This window comes from Aethalodelphis obliquidens, unplaced genomic scaffold (assembly GCF_003676395.1).
Source record: "Aethalodelphis obliquidens isolate GAN/ISIS:26980383/991018 unplaced genomic scaffold, ASM367639v1 scaffold6, whole genome shotgun sequence".
In the NCBI taxonomy this organism is placed as follows: domain Eukaryota; kingdom Metazoa; phylum Chordata; class Mammalia; order Artiodactyla; family Delphinidae; genus Aethalodelphis; species Aethalodelphis obliquidens.
In genome coordinates, this window is record NW_020837950.1 from 33828524 (window position 1) to 33850899 (window position 22376).

At 42.3% G+C, this 22376-nt stretch overlaps 1 protein-coding gene and 1 long non-coding RNA gene across 9 annotated transcripts in view; one reads left to right on the forward strand and one right to left on the reverse strand.

Annotated features, from left to right (window-relative positions):
- Positions 1–6374, reverse strand: part of CPEB2 (cytoplasmic polyadenylation element binding protein 2) — a 64223-nt gene extending 57849 nt beyond the window's left edge. For 2 of the 8 annotated variants that reach the window (XM_027103334.1, XM_027103333.1), the window contains exons 1-3: positions 4575–6374; positions 1321–1602; positions 464–553 (exon numbers count right to left, since the gene is read on the reverse strand). In XM_027103334.1, the coding sequence (XP_026959135.1) occupies positions 464–553; positions 1321–1602; positions 4575–6245 (2043 nt within the window). In that variant the 5' untranslated portion in view covers positions 6246–6374. Of the gene's footprint in view, positions 1–463; positions 554–1311; positions 1603–4574 lie in introns of those variants that run through there. The other 6 variants (XM_027103339.1, XM_027103337.1, XM_027103338.1 and 3 more) reach the window with 4 other exon arrangements.
- Positions 4653–20793, forward strand: LOC113618937 (uncharacterized). The gene is made up of 3 exons (XR_003432205.1): positions 4653–4717; positions 13074–13194; positions 20741–20793. It is a non-coding gene; the product is annotated as an uncharacterized LOC113618937 (long non-coding RNA).
- Positions 20794–22376: the final 1583 nt, after the last annotated feature.

Below are 22376 nucleotides of genomic sequence, written 5' to 3' on the forward strand. Positions count from 1 at the left end.
ACCTGAACTAAGGGCTTTCTTAGAAATACATCTCAAGACAAATACAGCAGATTTCATGAAAAAAGTTTACCAAAAAATTTTATATATCATTTATGAAATGTAAGATTAGATATTAAGTAAACATATGATTTTATACCTAATTGCAAATGATTCTGAAAAGAGATAAAATGTGTTCAGTTTGACTGATGTTTAAAGTCAGGTGCTCTTGGGTATAGGATTCCTTTCTCCAAAAACAAATTTATTATGTTTAGGACATACAAAATGATTATGAATTACTTTTAAATTTAAAAATGAAGCATTTTACATTAAATAGTTTAAGTGACCCTTTAAAAATAAATTGCTTTAATGCTCTCTGACATATGCTTAAATAGGTATAATTGGAAAATAAATAATAAATCCTACTCATAATACAAATACTAAACTCCTAGCCAAAATCCTGAAAAATATACACTGTCCAGCCTACCTGGTCTATTCTGGATGTTCCGGCTGCAGTGCACCAACTATCTTGGAGTGAATCTGAGCCCCAAGCTGGCAACTGCAAACTAGATCTCACCTTCAATAGCATAGAAGTTTTCATCAGAAATAAGCAGTTCTCTTCCCCATAACCACCCACAAAAAAAAAAAAAAAAAGAAGAATGAAAAGAAAAAAACAATCAAAGTTTTTTCTATCTTGTATCCTTGTTCCATCCTCTAACAGTTTTAAGGGAAAAATATCTCATTTTAAATAGTCATAAGGGGACTTTATTAACCTATAATATCAGCAAAATATTAAAAGCCCTGAAAAAAATGTCTAATCATTATAAGTATTAGGCCACATTTAGAAAAAAAAAAGTCACTGAACCAGTGAACAAATTTTAATTCTATGTAAAAAGTCCTAATGTTATTTTTTCATGATCGTAGCTGTACTAACTACATTTGAATATACATACAGCTGACCATAGTTATATTTATGCACAATTACGAAACATTTTAGTTCAGCTATACTGGAGGAGAAACTCATTTTGGTGGCCTGTTAAAGATTAATGAATTAAGGCATTCTTAAGGAGCTGCCAAGTAAGAGCTTCAATATGAATTTAAGAAATACAGCAGGGTTTTCTACACTTTATGAAGCTTATTTTCTATTATGTGTTTAGAGATTTTTTTAGTCTCAATTTTTTTGTATAGGTATTTTATCCTTTGATAATCAAATTATATGCTTAAAAATTAGAGCTTTCTCTTTTTTAATCCGTTAATTTTACCATACTATTACTACTGCCACCCCCAATTTCCTATTTTGAAAGATTAACATTAGAAATAAGGCCATTTACATACCATTCTTACCTGTAAGGGTAAGAGCGTATTACTATTGTTGTCTGTTCTGAACACATTATCTTCAATCCAAGATTTTGGAGTCAGTGATGGAGTAGAGCGAGTAAATTTCGGCGGTGCTATGACATTACCAGAAAACGGTTTCTTCAATGGAGATATCTGATTCATAGTTCCTGGAATTCCCATGTTTCCAGTTCTACGATGATCTCTGCCATGCATTGCTCCCCACGACATACTTCCAGTGCCCCAGCCACTGCTTTGATGGTTGCTCCAAGGAGATTGTTTTAGAAGAGGCTGGGGAAAATACATCTATTTAAATTATAAGCATTTAAAGAGTTTATAATTCAAATTCAAATTTAGGCCTGAGCTAAGAATTTATATGATCTTAAAAAAATGAAATATATAAAGGCAACAGAATATATCATAACTAGTTTATAAAAAGTAATAGGCTTGACATCTTGCTTATGAAAACATATTCATTTAATGCTGAGTTTTCATACTCTTGTCTACTATAAATTATAATGAATCAAGTAGATATTTCATGACACTCATTAAAATAGAACCATGCAGTTACTTTTTTTTTCCCCTTTAGAGAGAACTGTATAAATGACAGATATGAAGAAAAAAATACTTTAAAATTGAAATTAACTTTGAAGATCCTTACAGATATAACCTACACTATGATCTTAAAGCAACTATGTTCCGCTAAGCACAGAACTAAAAATATGATCGTTATCAATTAAAATATACCAATCATATGAGTGAAATATCTAGACTTTAGGTTTCTAAAACAAACTGTACCACTGCAAAAGTGGATAATAACATTTGGTGTTATTCTACTGCACAGATTAAAAATGCCTTTTGAGATAGGGAAAATATAGCAAATATGTCTTTTTTTTTGCACTGCTTATTCAACTTTTAAGATATTTTATTCCGGTTTTAATGTAGTTTCTTTTAAATTTTCATAGTTTTTACTTCACTTAATTATCCGTGAACTGTTAAATAATTATCTGATATTACCCATAGGTGGATACACTAAGATAAACAACTATATACTTTGATCATTCTAGTAAAGAACTTAGTAATACAAGTCTCCATGAACTTTATTCATTTTCAAAAGTAAAGTAATATTCCAAACTCTAACCAATAGCAAGAAAAGTTAAGTCATCAAAGAATGAAAAATTCACCAAGAGGCTACAACTGTAGATTGTGAAAAGTATTAATTGCTAGCAATTTTACAGTCAATAAGCTTATAATTTAATAATTTTGTGCCAACATTTAGCCAAAGGGAGTATGGGTCGTGCACTTAACTATAAGTCAATAATTTATTTTAAGTCAAGCACTCTTAATATTAAACCTGCTTATTTTTTTTTCTGCAAACCTGGTCTGTAGTGCCTATTACTTATTAAAATTTTTTTAATGCTAATATAATCATGAATATATACTACCCTTTCCCCCTCTATGTAGTTCAAAAGGATAGCTAAGGGACCACGGACATATTCCATTCTTCAGGACCTTACTTTCATCACTGATGCAGTGCTCAAAGTTCTCTTCCAGTGACCTAAAATTCCATATAACAGCTGTGACCTCTTACACTCCACTGCAAGACCCATCTTTTGACAAAAAGCAAATTATAGTTAAATATGGATCTTGGTATATGGTCTTCTAGTGATATACCAAGGCCTTAAGAATACAAAAATACCTACAGATAATTTTCTGTGGCAAGTTTCCAGTTAAAAAACGAAGACCCTGACACCCAAAAGACAGTTGCTCAAGATTATGTAAATCATGGAAAAGGGGAATACTATTTCAAAATTAACTATTTTCAACCCTTATAGGCCACATTCTCCTTCCTCAGGAAGAAACCAGTGATTCAACAAAAACTGTTGTTATTCTGGTTAATTTAAATAAACTGTTAACTGTTATTTTGGTTAAATTAGATAGTATTCACCTTTTTAAAAGGGTAACCCTTAAAAACTTTAACTGGACAATGAAAAAGTTATATGAGTACGTAAGTAGTGGTTAAGGTCCAATCTTGCTTCCCTCTCAACCTTTAATCACGAAATTGACCTTAGACAGAATGATCACTATAATAAATGCTGACTAGATCAAAAAAGAACAACAAAATACTCCTTCAATGTCAATTAGCCAAACCAGCGGCCACTCAAACGTTGTTTTGAGAGGATAACAAAACAGACCTTGAATCTGAAAGGGCTCGGATGAATAAAAAAACCTGCCTGCTGTGATTTCATAATTATACTACCCACTTAAAATACACACACCCTATCATTCAAGAGAAGGTTAAGGCCACCAAAAAAAAAAAAAAAGAGAGAGAGAAAAGAAAAAAAAGAAAAAAGTGAAAGTCTTCTCTTCAAGGTAACACACAAATAGCAGACTCGTTTCGTTTTAAAACCTACAAAATAGTACCCAAACATTAAAAAGCACAGAAAATAAAACCGTCTTGGAGCATCTCAGTCTTAACCATCTGACAGCTCGGGGGGACCGACCCACGTCGGGAGGCAGGTGGGCAGGAGGAGCGCGGCCGGGACGCTCCTCGCCGACCCTGGTCCCGGTAGGTTGTGCGGGCGGCAACTGCCTCGCCCGCGACAGGTCTCGCCGGCCAATTAAGAATGATACAAACTCAAAAGAAAAAAAGCTTTTCCGCCCGTTCCCTCATTGGACGACGGCGAAAGGTCACGGGCTGACCACACGCACAGTCTCCGGTAATCATTCTCCTCCTTCCCGGGTTCGCTTCCCACGGCCGCTGCCCCCCCTCCCCGAGGCCGCCGCCCGAGCCCGCTGGTCCCGCGTCCCCAACCCCAGGTCCTCCGACCCCCGAACCCCGGCCGTCTCGCCGTGTCTCCGGGGCTCGAGAAAGCCGGACGGCCGCTCACCAGGCCAGGGGACGCCGGCCGGGCCCCGGGGTCGCCCCGTACGAGGTACGAGAGGGACGTCGCGCCCGGCCGCCCCCCGCCCCCGCCCCGGCGCCATTCCGCCCCTGCCCTAGACCCACCGCCACGCCGAGGCTTTCGAGGGGGCGCCCGGCCAGGGCCACTTCCAGCCGGACCCGACTCTGGAGCCCCACAGCCCACGGTGGCCACAGCCCTCACGCCCCGCCAGGGTCTGGTGTCCCGAGTCCCGTCGCCCTTTTCCGCCCTCCGGGTCCTACTCGGTCGGGCGAGGGGCCCTCGCAACTGCCCCTCGGGGCCGCGCCCGCCCGCAGTCTCCCCGGCCTCGCGGCGCAGCCGGGCCGTCTCCCGCCGTACCTGGTGGTGGTTGTAGGAGTTCCTCTGCTGCAGGAAGGCGGCAGCGGCCGCCTGGTGCTGCTGCTGGAGCTGCGGGCTGACGGGTGACCTCCGGCTCTGAGGCTGCTGCGGCGCCGCGGGCGGCGGGGGCTGCTGCTGCTGAGGTAAATTCATGGCGGGCGGCGGTGGCGGGGGCACGGCGGCCGCCGAGAAGGGGCCCCCGAAGCCGCCGCCGCCCCCGCCGCCGCCGCCCGCCGGCACGCTGAGCCCAGCACAGCCGTGCGGGGACACGGGCGAGAAGCTCGGGAAGAAGGCCGGGTTCATGGACGACGGCAGCCCGGGGTAGAAGCCGTTCTCCGAATCGGGGCTGGGCGGCGGCATGGCGCTGAGCGAGCCGCCGCCGCCGCCGCCACCCGGGGTGGCGGCCGACGAACCCGGCTGCGGCTGCGGCGGCTGCTGGGGCGGAGGCGGCGGCTGCTGCTGGGGCGGCGGCGGCTGGGGCTGGGGCGGCGGCGACGCGGTCTGCACCGACCAGGGGGTGCCGAAGCCGGGCAGCGGCGGCGGCGGCGACGCGGAGCCGCCTCCCCCTCCGCCGCCGGGGGGCCCCCCGCCCCCGCTGCCGCCGCCGCCGCCGCCCGGGTGCGGAAGGTCCGGGCTCTGCAGGCTGCTGAAGGCGCCCGCGCCGAGAGCCCCGCCAGGCAGGAGGTTACTGGGACTGTTGAGCAGAGGATGGTTGGGGGACTCCATGGAGCCCGGCGCGGGGTTCACCGGCGGCGTCGAGGGGGCCAAGCCCGCATTGGGGGGCTCGGCGGCGCTGCCCTCGCCCACGGCCGGGGTCTTGCGAGGGCTGCCCGCGCCTCCGTGGCGGCGCCGCGGGGCTGCAGGCGGCGAAGGCTGGAGCTGCGGGAGCGGGGGCAGGTCGGCCGGGCGCTGCTGCGGGGCGAAGTCCTGCGGCGGGAGGTGCTGCGGGTGCGGGAGGCTGAACTGCTGCTGTTGTTGCTGCTGTTGCGGCTGGCGCTGGGCGAGCTGCGCCGGCTGGAGGAGCTGGCCGGGCGGCGGCGGCGAGCCGAACCGGCCGGGGCAGTGGAGCGGCGGCGGCGGCTTCGAGTCCGGAGGGTGGGGAAGGCGGGGAGGGCTGAACTCTTTCCTCTTCTGGCTGCTCAGCTGCTGCTGCTGCCGCTTACTGAAGTCCTGCGGGGAGGAGGTGCGGCAGCAGCAGCAGGAGGAGGCGGAGGAGGAGGGGTGGTGCAGACTCGGTTTGAAGTCCTGGGAGGGGAGGAGGTGGGTCACACCCGCGTTCGTGCCGCCGCCGGGGTGGTGGTTGGGGAGTTTCTCCGTGGCCTCCGCCCCCGAGAGTGGCCTCGCCGGCTGCTGTGTCAGCCTCAGCAGCAGTTCATCCTGCATGGTCTGCTGATGCGCCGGGAACGGGGAGGAAGAGGAAGCGGTGGCGACCGAGCTGTCCGCGCCGCCGCAGCCGAAGGGGATAGGGAAGGGGGAGGCGGCCTCCGAGAAGCCGGTGACAGGCAACGGCAGCGGCGAGAGCGGGCCGAAAGGCGTGGCGGAGGGTGACGGGGCGGCGGCCGCCGCGGCTCCAGCGGCGTAGGGACGGTACGCCCCGCCGCTGAACAGGGACCCGGGACTGCTGCTTCGGAGCCGGGCGGTTTGCAGCACCCCAAACCCGAAGTCCCTCATTTATCAGGCCGGCGGCAGCGGGAGGAGACGCACCCCGTCCGCTGCCCCGCCTAAGAAGCCGCCGGATCTGGGGCGGTGCGGCCTTGGTGGAAGGAGGGGGAGTCAGTGAGAGAGGGACACCGTGACTGAGCCAGGGGCACCTACTTCGGCCCCGCCACCCCTCGCGGCAATGACCGCCACCCCCCGAGACCTGCTCGGGCGCAGCCGCCGCCGCCGCCGCCCTGGCCGCTTAAGAACCCCGGAACGTGCGTCAGCGCCACCTCACAATCGCACCGCCCCCCGCGGTGCGCCCCGGCACGCGCGGGCTCGAGGCCGCGGCGCCCCCGCTGCCCCGCCCCCGTCCCGCCCCTTATTAATATGCAGGCTCGGCCGGGGGCGCGCGAGCGCTCTTGGGAGGGCGGGAGAGCGCGGGCGCGAGCGGCGCGTCTCCTCGGGCTTCCCCTGCGCCCGGGGAAAGGAGAGGCCGGTTGAGGCGGCGGGCGGCCGAAGAGGCCTGTGCGCCCGGCGCGCGCGCACGACGGCGAGCACGCGCGGGGGGCGCGGACGGTTACTGGGCAACCGCCCCTCCCGGCTCTGGGTCCTCGCTGAACCTTCAGCAGGTCGCACGCGGTACTTTCCCCCCGTCCAGTCGCCCTCGGGGCCCTGCCTCCTTGTCACCTCCGCTTCGTCTTCGGTCACAGGAGCCTTGGTCGCAGGGACAGGGGCTGCCCTAGGCGGCGCTGGCCAGCCGGGGAAACTGAGGCCGGTTAGTGGCTTTCAGTGTCGGCGGCCGCTCGTGTCCCGCAGCGCGAGGGAGCGGGGACCTGGCCCCTGCTGCCCTCCGGGCTCTGCGCGGGAGGCCTCTTGCCGACCCGCCTGTGCGGGGCTCCGCCAGCCTTGCTGACTGCGGAGCGCGTCGCCCACGCCTCTGGCCCCACCATGGCCCAGACTCGCAGCCCTCCTCGTCGCCCTAGAAAGCGTCTCCTTTTCGCTCCGGTTTCTGTTTTTAGCCTCTCGTGCCGAGTACTGTTATCCACCCTCCCGCAGCCGCGTGAAAGTATTTTCTGTAGGGTAAACACGAAGGCCCGGCCATATACCATACATTTTCACTTAAGTAATGAGGAACAAAGTCCCTGGAACCCACCGCGGCTCCGTGCGGTTATTTACACACAGACATGCATATAATGGGTTCCGAGGCGAGCTCCCTTGGTAACCCTGGGCCCGCTCCAAGTCCTCCTGTTTCAGAAAGCGTTTCGTGTGTTGCCGTCGGGACTGCAGTGGGTGGGATTCCTCCCCACCACATTCATTCTGGCATCCCCGCCCCTTTCCCCTAGGGAGACTCTAATTTAAACATTTCCGAAGCTTTATGAATTTCCAAGGGAGAAAGATTTCTCACATCAGGGGGGAAAAGGAGGTTCTGACTCAGCAACAGACTTGTTGAGACTTGCAAAATGGAAGGGGAGAGAGAGCTTTCCATGGTAGAGCTCTTGTTGGAAGCAACAGAAGAGGAACTAAACCTGTACATTTTACATAGAGAAAAAAATATATGTATGAGGGTCTAGGTAAAGGAATAGCAGAGGGATCCATACTAGTAAGATATGGATTTCATGTTCCTGTTTTGCAATTTTAACTTTTTCTTGGCGTTTAGAGAAGTGAAACTATTGAAAGAATCCTGGAATACAGGCTAATAATCTCAAAAGCAATTGAAAATGGGTTCAGATTCTACTTGATTTGGATTTACAACTGAACTAATATTAAATAGTGTTATAAATGAGCACACTTTTACTGATGCAGGCAAGAGTGTACACTTTTATGAGTCCTCACTCATTCTCTATTAGTTAAATTTCATCCCCTTTTTACTTTGCTTTTGTTACTTCAGTGTTTCAAATTTATATAAATCAGAATAAATACAGAAGAAAGAGAAAAACAATGCAAGGGGAAAATATATTCCATGTATTTATGTTTAATATCCTGTCTAATAAACTAAGTTTGACATTGCCTTTAAATAAGGAAAAGGTACTTTTTAAAAACAGGTCAGAAATCGTTTAGAAATCAGTGGGTACATAGAAAATTGGTTTGAGTTAATAATCTCAAAACCATTTTTAACAAGCAAAATATAAAACTGGAGAATTCCTTTTTTATTCTAAATTACAATGTCTAGAAGATAACCTGAGCTCTTTAGAATTAAAAATATAAATGGCCATTTTCACAGCACCTATTGACATATTACTATTATTCATTAAGCTATTTTGCACGGAAAATATTCAGCAACTGAGGCATATAAAGTATTGAAATGAAGAATTTTATTTCTAAGTAAAGTTATATTTGATTGGACTCATCTGCAGATCCAATGACAAATCTTGAAAATGTAGGCACGAAAGTTAGCTCAATCATCCATTAAAATTGCAGTTAGTGCAATGTAAGAAAAGAGAGCATACGTTTAAAAGCTAAATGGTGCCATTCTGGGCTGAAGTTTGAATAAAAACAAGATTTCTTAGTGTGCTGAGACTGGCTTTGTTTTAGAGCATTTAGAGCTCTCCAAAAAGGAAAAAGCCATCAAGTTTGGTATTATGTAATAAGGTCAAACTCCATATTAAGTACACTAAATTCTGAAGTTCCACTGCCAGGTCCTCTACTCACTGCTTTAACATCTGAGAGAGTGTTGTGAGGGTCCTGCTTTTTATAGCAAAGAAAGTTATATTCTGAAATCTAGAACTTTTAAGCTGGTGAGTGTCCCATCATTGAAAATATTCCAACATAAAGGTTTCCTATAGTGGAGGTAGGGGTGGGTGGGAGAAGAGGGGTTGTGGACCTCTAGCAGGTCTAAAGCCAAGTTCTTATGAATCTATATTCTAATCATATTTACATGAAAATATGTTAATTGTATGGCCAGTAACTCATTCCCTGAGTTTAATTTGACTGTCCCTTGTTCATTTCCTCCCACTGCCCTGGGCCAGTGTGTTTAAAAATATTTTGCTGCAACCCAGGACACACACATACACCTGAAATAAAGCTTTTATTAAGCAATTCTCACTCTTGATACATGCAACAAACTCTTTTAAAATTTTACTTTTTAAAAGAATTGTTTTTTAAAAGAATTGATCACTGAATTGATCTCAAATCACTAAGCTGATTTTAAGACTCACATTTAGGTCATGAGCTGAAATTGAAGAACACTGTCATAGAAGACTATTTCACACTTTCTCTATCTTAAAGCCTCCTCACACCTTCTTCTGTCCTCACTCTCAGCTGCTGAGCTGGCTTTCTATTTCACTGAGAAGCTAGAAGCAGTTACAAATCTTCCCCAGGTCCTCACGGCTCCCTTTTCTAGTCACTGCCTCTGTCCCTGTACACCTCACCTTCCTTCCTGGTACGTGGAAGGCCTGTCCATGCCCCACGTTCCCGTCTAAGGCCAGCCCCTCCGCCGGTACACCAGCTCCTCCTCCCACTTGCTCAGGACACAGCTTCATAGACATCCCAAATTTAACAGGCCCCAAATTGAACTCCCCACCTTGTTAATTCCCATCTGGGTAAGCACCACTCCATTGCTGTAGTTGCTTAGGCCAAAAACCTTGGAGTCGTTCTTGACTTCTATTTTTGTTACAGGATATCCAAGCCATCATTACATACTGCTTTGTCCTACCTTTAATTTATAACCAGAATCCAACTACCTCTCACCACTCCCACCTCAAGCAACCTGGCCCAGGCCACCATTTTTTCTGCCCTGGATTGTTGCTCTCAACTCCTAACTAGTTTCCCAGCTTCTGATCTTGTCTACAGTCTATTCTCCATGAAGCAGCTGGAATGCTCCTTTCAGACAGATCACATCCTCTCCTCTGATGAAATACTTATACTTATCAGAATAAAAGTCAAAACATTTTCAATAACCGAAATGTTCTTCATGTTTGCCTCCTGCCCCTACTAATCCCTCTGACAACTTCTACCCCACAATAGAATGCTTATTTCTTTAATGTGCAAGGCCAAGTCGGCCCCAGGGACTTTGCTCTTGCAATTCCCATTGTCTGGAATACTTGTCCTCCTCAATACCAACAGGGCTCACTCTATCAGTTTTCTCATCTCTCTCTCTCACTTCTTTTAGGTCTCTGCTCAAGCTCACTCTTCTCAGTGATATCCTTCCTGCCCGCCATTGTAAAACAGCAGCACCCTCCCTCCATTCCAGCCTCCGTCTCCCCCTGTAGGTGGTTTGATTTTTCTCCATCTGGCCCACTATGTACTTAAATTGTTTATCTGTCTTCCCTATTAGTTCGCAAGCCGCATAAGGGAAGATACATTGTTTTGTTCACAGTTGCATCCTCAGCACCTAGAACAATCCTGGCACACAGTAGGCACCCAAGAGTTGTCAAATGCATGCACTGAATGAAGGCATCGTGGAATTAACAAATAGCAGTTTTAAGAACTAATAGCTATAAATATACTGTAGTAATATGAGAGTCCATTTATCAGTTGCTTGTTTGTTGGCAAGAGCTATCCAAACACCACCCAGATGCTCTTAGGAATTATAAGCAAGGCAAGATAGTTACAGGCATTGACAGGATATGTGAGTGAGGACAGACAGGACAGCTCAGGATTTTAACACAAGGGAATAGACAAACCTGGACTCCAAGAGGCAAGACTTCTGTCTTAGGAACATGGAGAAGGACGTAGCCTCCAGCACAGGGGTTCATTACAGGAACTTGAGCAAAGACAGGGAATCAAGACTCCAGCTCGTAGAAACAGCGAACCAGTTTAGGCAGCATGGCAATGAGGCCAATTTGATGCTGAGCCTCCATGATGCTGGTTTCTTATTGCTGCCCAGCCTGTAAATGTGTCTGACCCCACAGGATGGGAAAGGATTAGTCATTAGGTGGGAGCTCATTCGTCTTGGCTTTGGGTTGGAGGAAAAAATAGAACTTAAGGTCTAGATTGACCCTGTCCAACTTCAGGGTGCTTTATTGACACAGTATCCCAGTGTAACACCATCTTCAATTACTTCTGGTTCTTCCTCCACTTTTCTAAACCTTCCTTCATTCTCTCCTCTACCTTCCTCTCTCTTTACATATCCCTTTTATGTTGGAGTTCCTTAGCTTATATTCTTGGTCTTCTTCTCTACTTCTACATACTCTTTCTAAGTGACTTTATCCACTATCATGTGTTCAAATATCATCTGTCTCAGACCCATGAATTCAATGTGTCCATACCTGAACTTACCGTCTTCTCACAAACCCACTCCTCCTCTTTGCTCCCTATCTGGCCGATGTCATCATCACAGAACCAGTTTCTCAAGCTGGAAACTTGTTATCCTCTTCTTCCCTCTCTCACCCTCCAAAAACAATTGCTTACTATACTCTGTCAGTTCTGCTGCAGAAATGTTTCTCAAAGGTAGACCCCTTAGCCCTTTCCCTTACCCAAGTCTCAGCTCTGAATTTTTTCTCTGTCCTGCTCTAGTGCACAGCCTCTTAGCTGGCTTCCCTACCAGTTCCTCTTCTGAATCTCTTCCCTTTAATAGTCCCAAAAAAACAGCTATGATCCTGTTACACTGTCCTGTCAATAATCACTCTCTAGCTTCCACAGTATCAAGTCCAAACTTGCTAGTAGACAGGACCCTTCAGAACTTATTTGCAACTTGCCACTTTGCCTTTATCACCTGTCGCTCCCCATATTACCAGATTCTCTGAATCAGCCATGTCATTTCATAATTCTGGGCCTTTGCACATGATGTTTCTAGTTCCTGGAATGCCTCTTTCCATCAGCCAATGCTTCCTTTCCTTTCAAGACCCAGTCCAAATGCCATAGCCTTTCCTGACTCCCCCTGGACAGTGAGTTGAGGCCTGTTCTACACTCTTAACATTGTCGTAATAATTTTTTTTTACTGTTATAACGTGTCATATGGACATAACAAGGAAACAATTATGTTTCCTTGGCTATCTTCCCTTTTAGACTGAGAGTTGCTATAGGTCATGGTTTTCTTTATGTATCTCTGCATCTTTCTTGCCTGCCACAGTACCTGGAACATGGTTCCCAATAAATTTTTATTGATTATTAATTGCCCAATTAATACTGTAGGAAGGATGAAAGGAATGAGAGAAAGAAAAAAGGAAGGCAAAGAAGAGGGAGGGAGGGAGGGAAGGAGGAAAGTGTTTCCAAAGCACACTTAAAAGGAGATGTGCCATTTTCTAGAAAACTGTAGCATTATTGAGTTATGGTTGCTGGAGGAACAAAAAATAAAACAAACAGACCATAACAAATAACAAAAAAAATCTCACTTCCCTTCCCAGCATTTTCTTTGATAATACTAAACTGAAAGCTCCATTCTTGTTATTACAATCTTCATTCTGCTTACTCTGCCATTCCATTTTGACAAAGGAAAGTATCTAGACTCTTTCCCTGATGATAAAGTGTAGCCCCCAAACACAATAAAAGGTTTTCCAGATGGTGTTACCCTTTTTGAAACCTGGGAGATTTGTCATTCAACTCCAGTGTTCCCGTATAGGGAAGAAGCCTTCAGTCTCTCCAGTAATTCCTGCCATGATGCTATTGGGCTGCTTATGTAGACTGACTTAATTGTTCCATTCTCACCTTTTATCTTTAGGCCTAGTCAACTTGATTAGATTACAAATCTTTGGAGACAGTGGCCTTATATATTTATTTTCCTAGTTCTTCTTGATTCTTTTATGTATCCATTAACTATCGAGTGCTTACTATGTGCCAGACACTGCCAGGCACTGGGGATACAACTGTGAACAAAACAGAAGACACATATATTATTCTGTGCATAGTCAGAGATACTGTAAATAAATGTTTGCTGTTGATACTAGTTATGATAATTCCCAGCCCTAATTATCTTGACAGATTCATGAACAGTGAGATTCGAGACTGAAACTGACCTACTAAATTGGAGTCCTACATGCTGCAACATCGCCTTGCTAGTCTGGTCATGGGTGGAGCCCTGGGGTGCATGTGGGATATAGAGGTAAGGAAAATTCATCAAGAAGGCAGAAGAAACCACACACTGAAACACTTGTAATGCTGGCTTGCAATGAGATTTTCATTTGTTTTCTCCCATACTTGTCACAATATATTTTGTGAGTAGATAAAGCAAAAGTAAATAATATTTTTATTTTACAGTTGGAAAACCAAAACCCAGGAACAAAATAATTTGCCACAGGTAGTTTCTATAGCCTGGGCTTAATGCCTCCATCTCCCCATTTCTCAGTCTCCTGCTTCATTACTTGGACATAAGGCTATCACCTAAAATACGCAACATATTTGAGCAAAACAGAGCTACGGCGACAAGCCCTAAAAACACTGGTGGCTAGTCTACCAAAGGATAAAGGATGGAAAGGATAACCCTTGAAGCATTCTCAGTAACACCTAACTAAATGAATAACAATTGGCAGTAGTGACTCAGAGTGAAAGCATCTTATTTTCAAAATTCATATCCCATGAAAATTCAGAAATAGTCCTCAAATGTGCTTACTCATTCTTCTCCTATTAGAAGAATGAGGTCTGACAGTATATATTTGATATACCGCATTTAACTCTTTTCTTTCACATTCTGGAAAGCTAACTCTTTTTATTGATAAATTATTCTGTGCAGAGAAAAGTGAAGATGCATTTTGACTAAATACTTAGCCTTTATATAGATGAAGGGTGTTACATCTATCAAATTTGATCTTAGAAGATTAAAATTTGTAAATGTTTATTTTGGAGACTAAGAATGTTCAATAAAAAAGAAAAACAGGAGGTTTACTTGGTAGGAAGCATTGATACCAGCCTTTGTGCAAAGGCTGATTAAGTGTGACGACGGTGGATGGAAAGCTTTCTGAAGAAAGGGGGTGGTTTGATTTTAGACCAGATCTGTACATCAACCTGATTGCTATCAATTTACTTTTACCCACTGTCTACTTTTTGTCTACATAGTAGTCTAGGAGTTTATGTCGCCTTGCATCCAAGCTTCATTTATAAAGCGTACATCATTGTATTACGTTTGCAGACCATATTTCATAACAATACAAAGAAAAATAGATGTCAATTTTCAATAGAAAAATTATAGGTAAACTTTTATGAAAAAAACTTTAGAAGATTTTCATAAAGGCATAAATCATGCATATGAAAATGCTTATGTTTTAGGCTGCTCCATATTTAACTCACATTAAGGGACATGGAGGAGGGGTATGTTGGACACAGTGGGGCCTATGGAGTCAGAGACCTGACGTTTAGTCCCAAGTCTTTCTGTTACTGTGTATCTTCAGCAGTTAAGCCTTGGGAACCTCAGTTTTCTCATCTTTGAAGTGAAGGAAGCAATGACCGTCATCTGTGAAGTGGGAGTTGTTGTGAAGATGATTAGCAATATTTTATTTTTTTTTTTGAATTTTTTTTGTGAAAAAATTGTACTAAGTGAAATCCCCACCAGCAATATCAGACTCTGTAGGATTCCCCATATGCACATCCACACTGGAAATTCTCAGTAGATTATTGTTTGTTTGTTTGTTTTTAACATCTTTATTGGAGTATAATTGCTTTACAATGGTGTGTTAGTATCTGCTTTATAACAAAGTGAATCAGTTATATATATACATATGTCCCCATATCTCTTCCTGCTTACGTCTCCCTCCCTCCTACCCTCCCTATCCCACCCCTCTAGGTGGTCACAAACCACCGAGCTAGCTCCCTGTGCTATGCAGCTGCTTCCCACTAGCTAGCTATTTTACATTTGATAGTGTATATATGTCCATGCCACTCTCTCACTTTGTCACAGCTTACCCTTCCCCCTCCCCATATCCTCAAGTCCATTCTCTAGTAGGTCTGTGTCTTTATTCCCGTCTTACCCCTAGGTTCTTCATGACCTTTTTTTTTTTTTTCTTAGATTCTATATATATGTGTTAGCATACGGTATTTGTTTTTCTCTTTCTGACTTACTTCATTCCATATGACAGGCTCTAGGTCCATCCACCTCACCACAAATAACTCAATTTCGTTCCTTTTTATGGCTGAGTAATATTCCATTGTATATATGTGCTACATCTTCTTTATCCATTCATCTGTTGATAGACACTTAGGTTGTTTCCATGTCCTGGCTATTGTAAATAGAGCTGCAATGAACATTTTGGCACATGATTCTTTTTGAATTATGGTTTTCTCAGGGTATATGCCCAGTAGTGGGATTGCTGGGTCATATGGTAATTCTATTTTTAGTTTTTTAAGGAACCTCCATACTGTTCTCCATAGTGGCTGTACCAATTCACATTCCCACCAGCAGTGCAGGAGTGTTCCCTTTTCTCCACACCCTCTCCAGCATTTATTGTTTCTAGATTTTTTGATGATGGCCATTCTGACCGGTGTGAGATGATATCTCATTGTAGTTTTGATCTGCATTTCTCTAATGATTAATGATGTTGAACATTCTTTCATTTGTTTGTTGGCAATCTGTATAACTTCTTTGGAGAAGTGTCTATTTAGATCTTCTGCCCATTTTTGGATTGAGTTGTTTGTTTTTTTGTTATTGAGCTGCATGAGCTGCTTTAAATTTTGGAGATTAATCCTTTGTCAGTTGCTTCATTTGTAAATATTTTCTCCCATTCTGAGTGTTGTCTTTGGTCTTGTTTATGGTTTCCTTTGCTCTGCAAAAGCTTTTAAGTTTCATTAGGTCCCATTTGTTTATTTTTGTTTTTCTTTCCATTTCTCTAGGAGGTGAGTCAAAAAGGATCTTGCTGTGATTTATGTCATGGAGTGTTCTGCCTATGTTTTCCTCTAAGAGTTTGATAGTGTCTGGCCTCACATTTAGGTCTTTAATCCATTTTGAGTTTATTTTTGTGTATGGTGTTAGGGATGTTCTAATTTCATACTTTTACATGTACCTGTCCAGTTTTCCCAGCACCACTTTACAGACAAGCAAAAGCTGCGAGAGTTCAGCACCACCCAACCAGCTTTACAACAAATGCTAAAGGAACTTTTCTAGGCAAGAAACACAAGAGAAGGAAAAGACCTACAGTAACAAACCCAAAACAATTAAGAAAATGGGAATTGGAGCATAGATATCAATAATTACCTTAAATGTAAATGGATTAAATGCTCCCAGCAAAAGGCACAGACTGGCTGAATAGATACAAAAACAAGACCTGTATATATGCTGTCTACAAGAGACCCACTTCAGATCTAGGGACACATACAGACTGAAAGTGAGGGGATGGAAAAAGATATTCCCTGCAAATGGAAATCAAAAGAAAGCTGGAGGGCTTCCCTGGTGGCACGGTGGTTGAGAGTCTGCCTGCCGATGCAGGGGACACGGGTTCGTGCCCCGGTCTGGGAAGATTCCACATGCCATGGAGTGGCTGGGCCCGTGAGCCATGGCTGCTGAGCCTGCGTGTCTGGAGCCTGTGCTCCACAATGGGAGAGGCCACAACAGTGAGAGGCCCACGTACCGCAAAAAAAAAAAAAAAAAAAGTAAGCTGGAGTAGCAATTCTCATATCAGACAAAATAGACTTTAAAATAAAGACTATTACAAGAGGCAAAGAAGGACAGTACATAATGATCAAGGGATCGATCCAAGAAGAAGATATAACAATTATAAATATTTATGTACCCAACATAGGAGCACCTCAATACATAAGGCAAATACTAACAGCCATAAAAGGGGAACTCGACAGTAACACAATCATAGTAGGGGACTTTAACACCCCACTTTCACCAATGGACAGATCATCCAAAATGAAATAAATAAGGAAACACAAGCTTTAAATGATGCATTAAACAAGATGGACTTAATTGATATTTATAGGACATTCCATCCAAAAACAACAGAATACACATTTTTCTCAAGAGCTCATGGAACACTCTCCAGGATAGATCATATCTTGGGTCACAAATCAAGCCTTGGTAAATTTAAGCAATATTTTAAATGGAGAGTCTTCTATGACGTTTGACGCAGAATGTATGTTTAAACAAACAAACAAATCTTGACTATCATCTGCCATGCTGCGTAAGGTAAAGAGTAGACTAGAAGGCCAGCTAGAAGAACACACTGGTAGTCCTGTGGGGGGCAGGGGGGGTTGATAACAAAAACAAAAAATTACCAAAAGCATGCAAATGGATGGTGGTAATGGTAGTAAAATCCCATTAACAGAAATGGAAGGATAAGTCCAAATGAAAAATGGAAAAGGTGAGGAGGCTAAATTCTTCCTACATTTGAAAGGAAGAAAGAAATTCTAAAAGTTAAATATTAAATATCTTCAATGACTATTTAATCTCTAAGGAAAACCAGTGATGTAAACAGGGCAAACTCAGGCTTTACGGGCAGAACTGAATTCCAATACTAGTTCTGACACCTACAGGGTGGAGTGTGTTAACCTGGGCAGGTTAACCATTGTCAGTCTGTTTTCTCCTCTGATAAATAACATGAAAAATACCTAACGCCATGAGAGCACTGGTCTTGAAACTAGGATCCATCCAGATCATCTCAGTCCAATGAAATATATTGTGAGCTACAAATGCAAGCTACATATATAATGTGAAATCTCTTAGAAGCCACACTGAAAAAAGGAAAAAGAAGTGGGTGAAGTTAACTTGAGTAATATATTTTTTAACTCAGTATATGAGAAATATTATTTCATCATGTAATCGATATAGAAGTTATTACTGAATTTGCAGCATCTATTGAGATCGTTGTGGTTTATTCTGTTAATATAATGTATTGCACTGATTGAGTTTCAGATGTTAAACCAATCATTCATATATACATATATATATATATATATATATATATTTCTGGATTTGGATTGCTAGTATTTTGTTGAGGATATTTACATCTGTATTTGTAGGGACTATTGATCTGTAGCTTTCTTTTCTTATCATGTCTTTGTCCTGTTTTGGTCTTAAGGTAATACTGGTCTCATAGAATGAGTTGGGAAGTGTTCCTTCCCCTTCTAAATATTTGTAAGAGCGTCTGAAGGATTGACATTAATTCTTTTTTAAACGTGTGGTAGAATTCACTACTGAAGCCATCTAGACCTAGACTTTTCTTTGTGCGAAGATTTAAAATTGCTAATGAAATATCTTTACTTGTTTTAAGTCTATTTGGATTTTTAATTTTTTCAGTTTCAGTTGTTTGTGTTTTTCTAGGAATTTTCCATTTCACCTAGGTTATCTAATTTGATGTCATATGATTATTCATAGTATTCCCTTACAATCCTTTTTAGTTCTGTGAGGTTAGTACTGAGGTCCCCTCTTTTATTCCTGATTTCAGTAATCTGGGTCCTTACTTTTTTTTCTTGGCCAGGCTAGCTAAAGTTTAATTTTGTTGATCTTTTTCAAATCACTAACTTTTGATTTCATTGATTTTCACTACTATTTTTATTTTTTATTTTATTTATTTGTGATCTAATCTTTATTATTTTCTTCCTTCTGCTTGCTTGTTTTAGCTTATTCTTCTTTTTCTAGTTTCTTAAGGTAGAAGTTCAGGTTATCGATTTGAGATCTTTATTCCTCTTATAGGCATTATAGCTATAAGTTTCCCTCTGACTGCTGTTTGAGCTGCATCTCATGAGTTTTGGTATGTGTGGTTTTATTTTCATTTATCTCAAATTATTTTGTAATTTGCATTGTGATTTCTTCTTTGACTCAGTTGTTATTTAGGAGAGTTTTATTTAATTTTCACATATCTGTGAATTTCTCAAATTTCCTTCTATTATTATGACTTTTCATTTCATTCCATTGTGGTCAAAGAACACTGTATAATTTAAATACTTTTAGATTTATTGAGGTTTGTTTTATGGCCTCCTAACATATACTCCTAACATATCCTGGAAAATGTTCCATATGCACTTGAGAAGAATGTATATTCTGCTTGCTGTTGATTGGAGTGTTCTGTAGAAGTCTGTTATATTTAGTTGGTTTACAGTGTTTACGTTTTCTGTTTCCTTGTTGATCTGCCTGGTTGTTCTACCCATTGTTGAAAGTGAGGTGTTGAAGTTTTCAAATATTATTGTTGAATTGTCTATATCACTTTTTAATGTATGTATTTTACGTCATGTTTTGGGGCACTCTCTTGTTAGATGCATTATGCTTATAATTATTTTGTCTTCATGATGGACTGACCCTTTTATTATTATGTCCTTTTTTGTCACTAGTAACAAAATTTGTCTCTAAGTCTATTTTGCCTTATACTACTGTAGCCACTTCAGCTCTATTTTGGATACTCTTTGTATGGGATATATTTTTCTATCCTTTTACTTTCAACTTATTGTGTCTTTGAATCAATTATGTCTCTTGTGATGGCATGTAGTTGGACCATGTTTGCTTCATTTGACCATTCTCTGCCTTTCGACTGGACAGAGACACACATTCTTATTAGAGGAATGATATTATCATTATTTCATAAACTGTACACTCATTGCTTTATTACAGATTTGATACTGAGAGCTAACATATTGCTTTACCTTTTTTTATAATTTATGAAAATGGATTAATTATTCATATTAGATCTATATTATTTTAACCTTGACTACTTTTTATAATCTGTCTTACAGGATTCATTTTGCAACTTATTTCTCATTGTTTTTATAATGTTTCTTGCAATGCTTATTAACATATGTATTTGAATTGAAATAATAAAAGCAGAATTTTTCTGAAAGTGTAATTCGGCTTATTGTTTGCCATGGATATTTTTGTAAATTGACCTAAATATACAGCTCCACATTTCTCATATAATATATATGTATAAAATCCAGGAAGAAAGTGTAGTGGAAATGTGAGTTGAAATAGACAAAGAAAAGGCCTAAAATTTCCAAGTATTACAAAATAGTTTTTCATATATTTTTAAATAGCTGGTCTTGAGTATTAAATTATTATAATATTCAAATTTCATTTGATACATTTAAAATGATATAGTAATTATATTTAAAGTGACAATATTAAATATATATTGAAAATTACATCCTTTGTGACAATGTAAACTTATGATAAAAAATTTAGATACCTTAAAATGTACAAGACATTTAAAACTGTTCAAAAATACATGATATTGTTTAAATGTTCAAAATGTCTTCAGGTGATTCTCGAGGAAAAATATTTGAAGACCATGTCAAAGAACAAAGGCACTCTAAATTCATTACCTCTGGTTGCCTTATTTACTTCTATATTCCCAGTGCCAATCACACCTCCATGATTGAGTGAATGAATGAATGTCCTGAATGGATAACATTACAAATTACACACTTGCTGCCTAGAGAAAGGATGACCCTGGAGGTGGATTTTTCCCTCTCTAGGCTAGATAATTATTAGTTGGTAGGTAGAGAGAGCGGGGTCCTGATGGAAATGAGGAAAGGATACCTACACTCCTGACTTGATAAGACAGCCTTGGGTGAGTAACTTTACCCTTGTCAGACTCCAGCAAAATGAGATAAAGATTGATACCTAGACTTAAGGGAACTCAATGAAGTATTATATTGAGATCCATACATAACAATTATCTTGAATTCTATAAGCATTTTCTGAGAATCTACTTTTCCATCACTGCTAGGCACTGGGCATGCAAAGAAGAAGACAGAGTATAAAGAAGTCTACTGAAGCAGGATAAGTGGTGTAAGAGAAACATTAATTTATAGGTTGAATTATTTGAAATTACTGTTATTTGGCCATTTTTGACCTACCAAAAATAAGGTAAATCATATGGTTCAATCTACACGGTATGTGTAAATCTAGGATAAAGAGCAAGAAATCCTGAGGGATTCTGGTTAATCAGGGAAAGCAATATGTAGTCATTGGCATTTGAGCTGGACATTGAAGGATGAAAAAGAAGGATGGTGGATGGATAGCTGGCAGATAGGATATCTGAGATAACAGGATCAAAACAAGAGCAAGAGTAGAGAGAATTAGAAGGTACATGTGTGTTCTGGAAAGGTATATTGGGTTTCCTTTTTGTTGAGGCCTGAGAACTGTGAATAAAATAGAAAGGAGCCCGAGATTTGAGTTAAGAGTCCTGTAGGCCTAAGAAGATGCTATTGAGTCAGCAATGGGAAGCCACTGAAGGCTTACCACAGGGAGAACTGTGAACAGATATAAGCTTTAGAATAACTCAGGTGGCTGAATGGGGAATGAGTGATGGGTAGGCAGGTTGAGACTGGAGGCCCAGAGATGCATAGGAAGCTCCTGCAACGTCAAGATGAGCGCAGTAGGTGTGTATATGGGTTGAGAAATGGGGCATGCTTCTCAGACAAATTTATCATGGTTTGGTCATTGATTAGGTTGAGAGATTAGTTGTAAGAGGTATAGGTTCAGGAGTGGAAGAAGGGAGTAAGCTACTTGGGGATATCCTGCAGTGAGGGTAGAGTTCTGCGCTATAGGTCTTAGCTCTGAAAGTAGATGCAGTTATCAGGGGAATTTGCCTAGGAAGAGCAGGGAAACAGAGGAAGGCAGAAGGACAGAGCAGGGGATTAGGAATGGATCTGTGCCCTGTGCTTAACCACATTTTATCTTCATCACAACACTTGTTTACCTCAGTGTCTACCCTTCGCAAATCTGTGAGACCTCCAAAGGTGGGAATTAGATCTTGTCTATTCTTCAGCATTCTCAAAGCTCATACATAGTCAAGGAATAGACACTTAAAAAAGTCCTTGCTGTTTGGCACAGGGAGCTCTACTCAATATTCTATAATAACCTATATGGGAAAAGAATCTGAAAAAGAATGGGTATGTACATATGTATAACTGAATGATTTTGCTGTACACCTGAAACTAACATAACATTGTAAATCAACTATACTTTAATATAAAATAAAAATTAAATTTAAAAATGTCCTTGCTGAATCAAATCTTAACTTTTTATGGAATGTTTTCTAGGTTCTTGTCATTAAGTGCCATACAGGTGCCCTTCCATTTCATATTTCACAGACGGGGAAACAGAAGCATGCACTTGTTCAAGGTCACAATTAGTGAGAGGGAGCCTGGATTTGAACTCAGGCAGTCTAACACCAGAGGCTGCTGGCACAAAGCTCCCATGCATGCTCTGGAATGAATAGTCAGAGTGACATCCGTTTGGCACTTTACAGTTTAGGGTTGCTCTCATAGTCAGTTCTAATATCCTCAAAGTAACTTGGTGAGATGGAGGGAGGGGAAAATCTTATTATTGAATAAATGAAAGTTAAGTGAATTCATGAG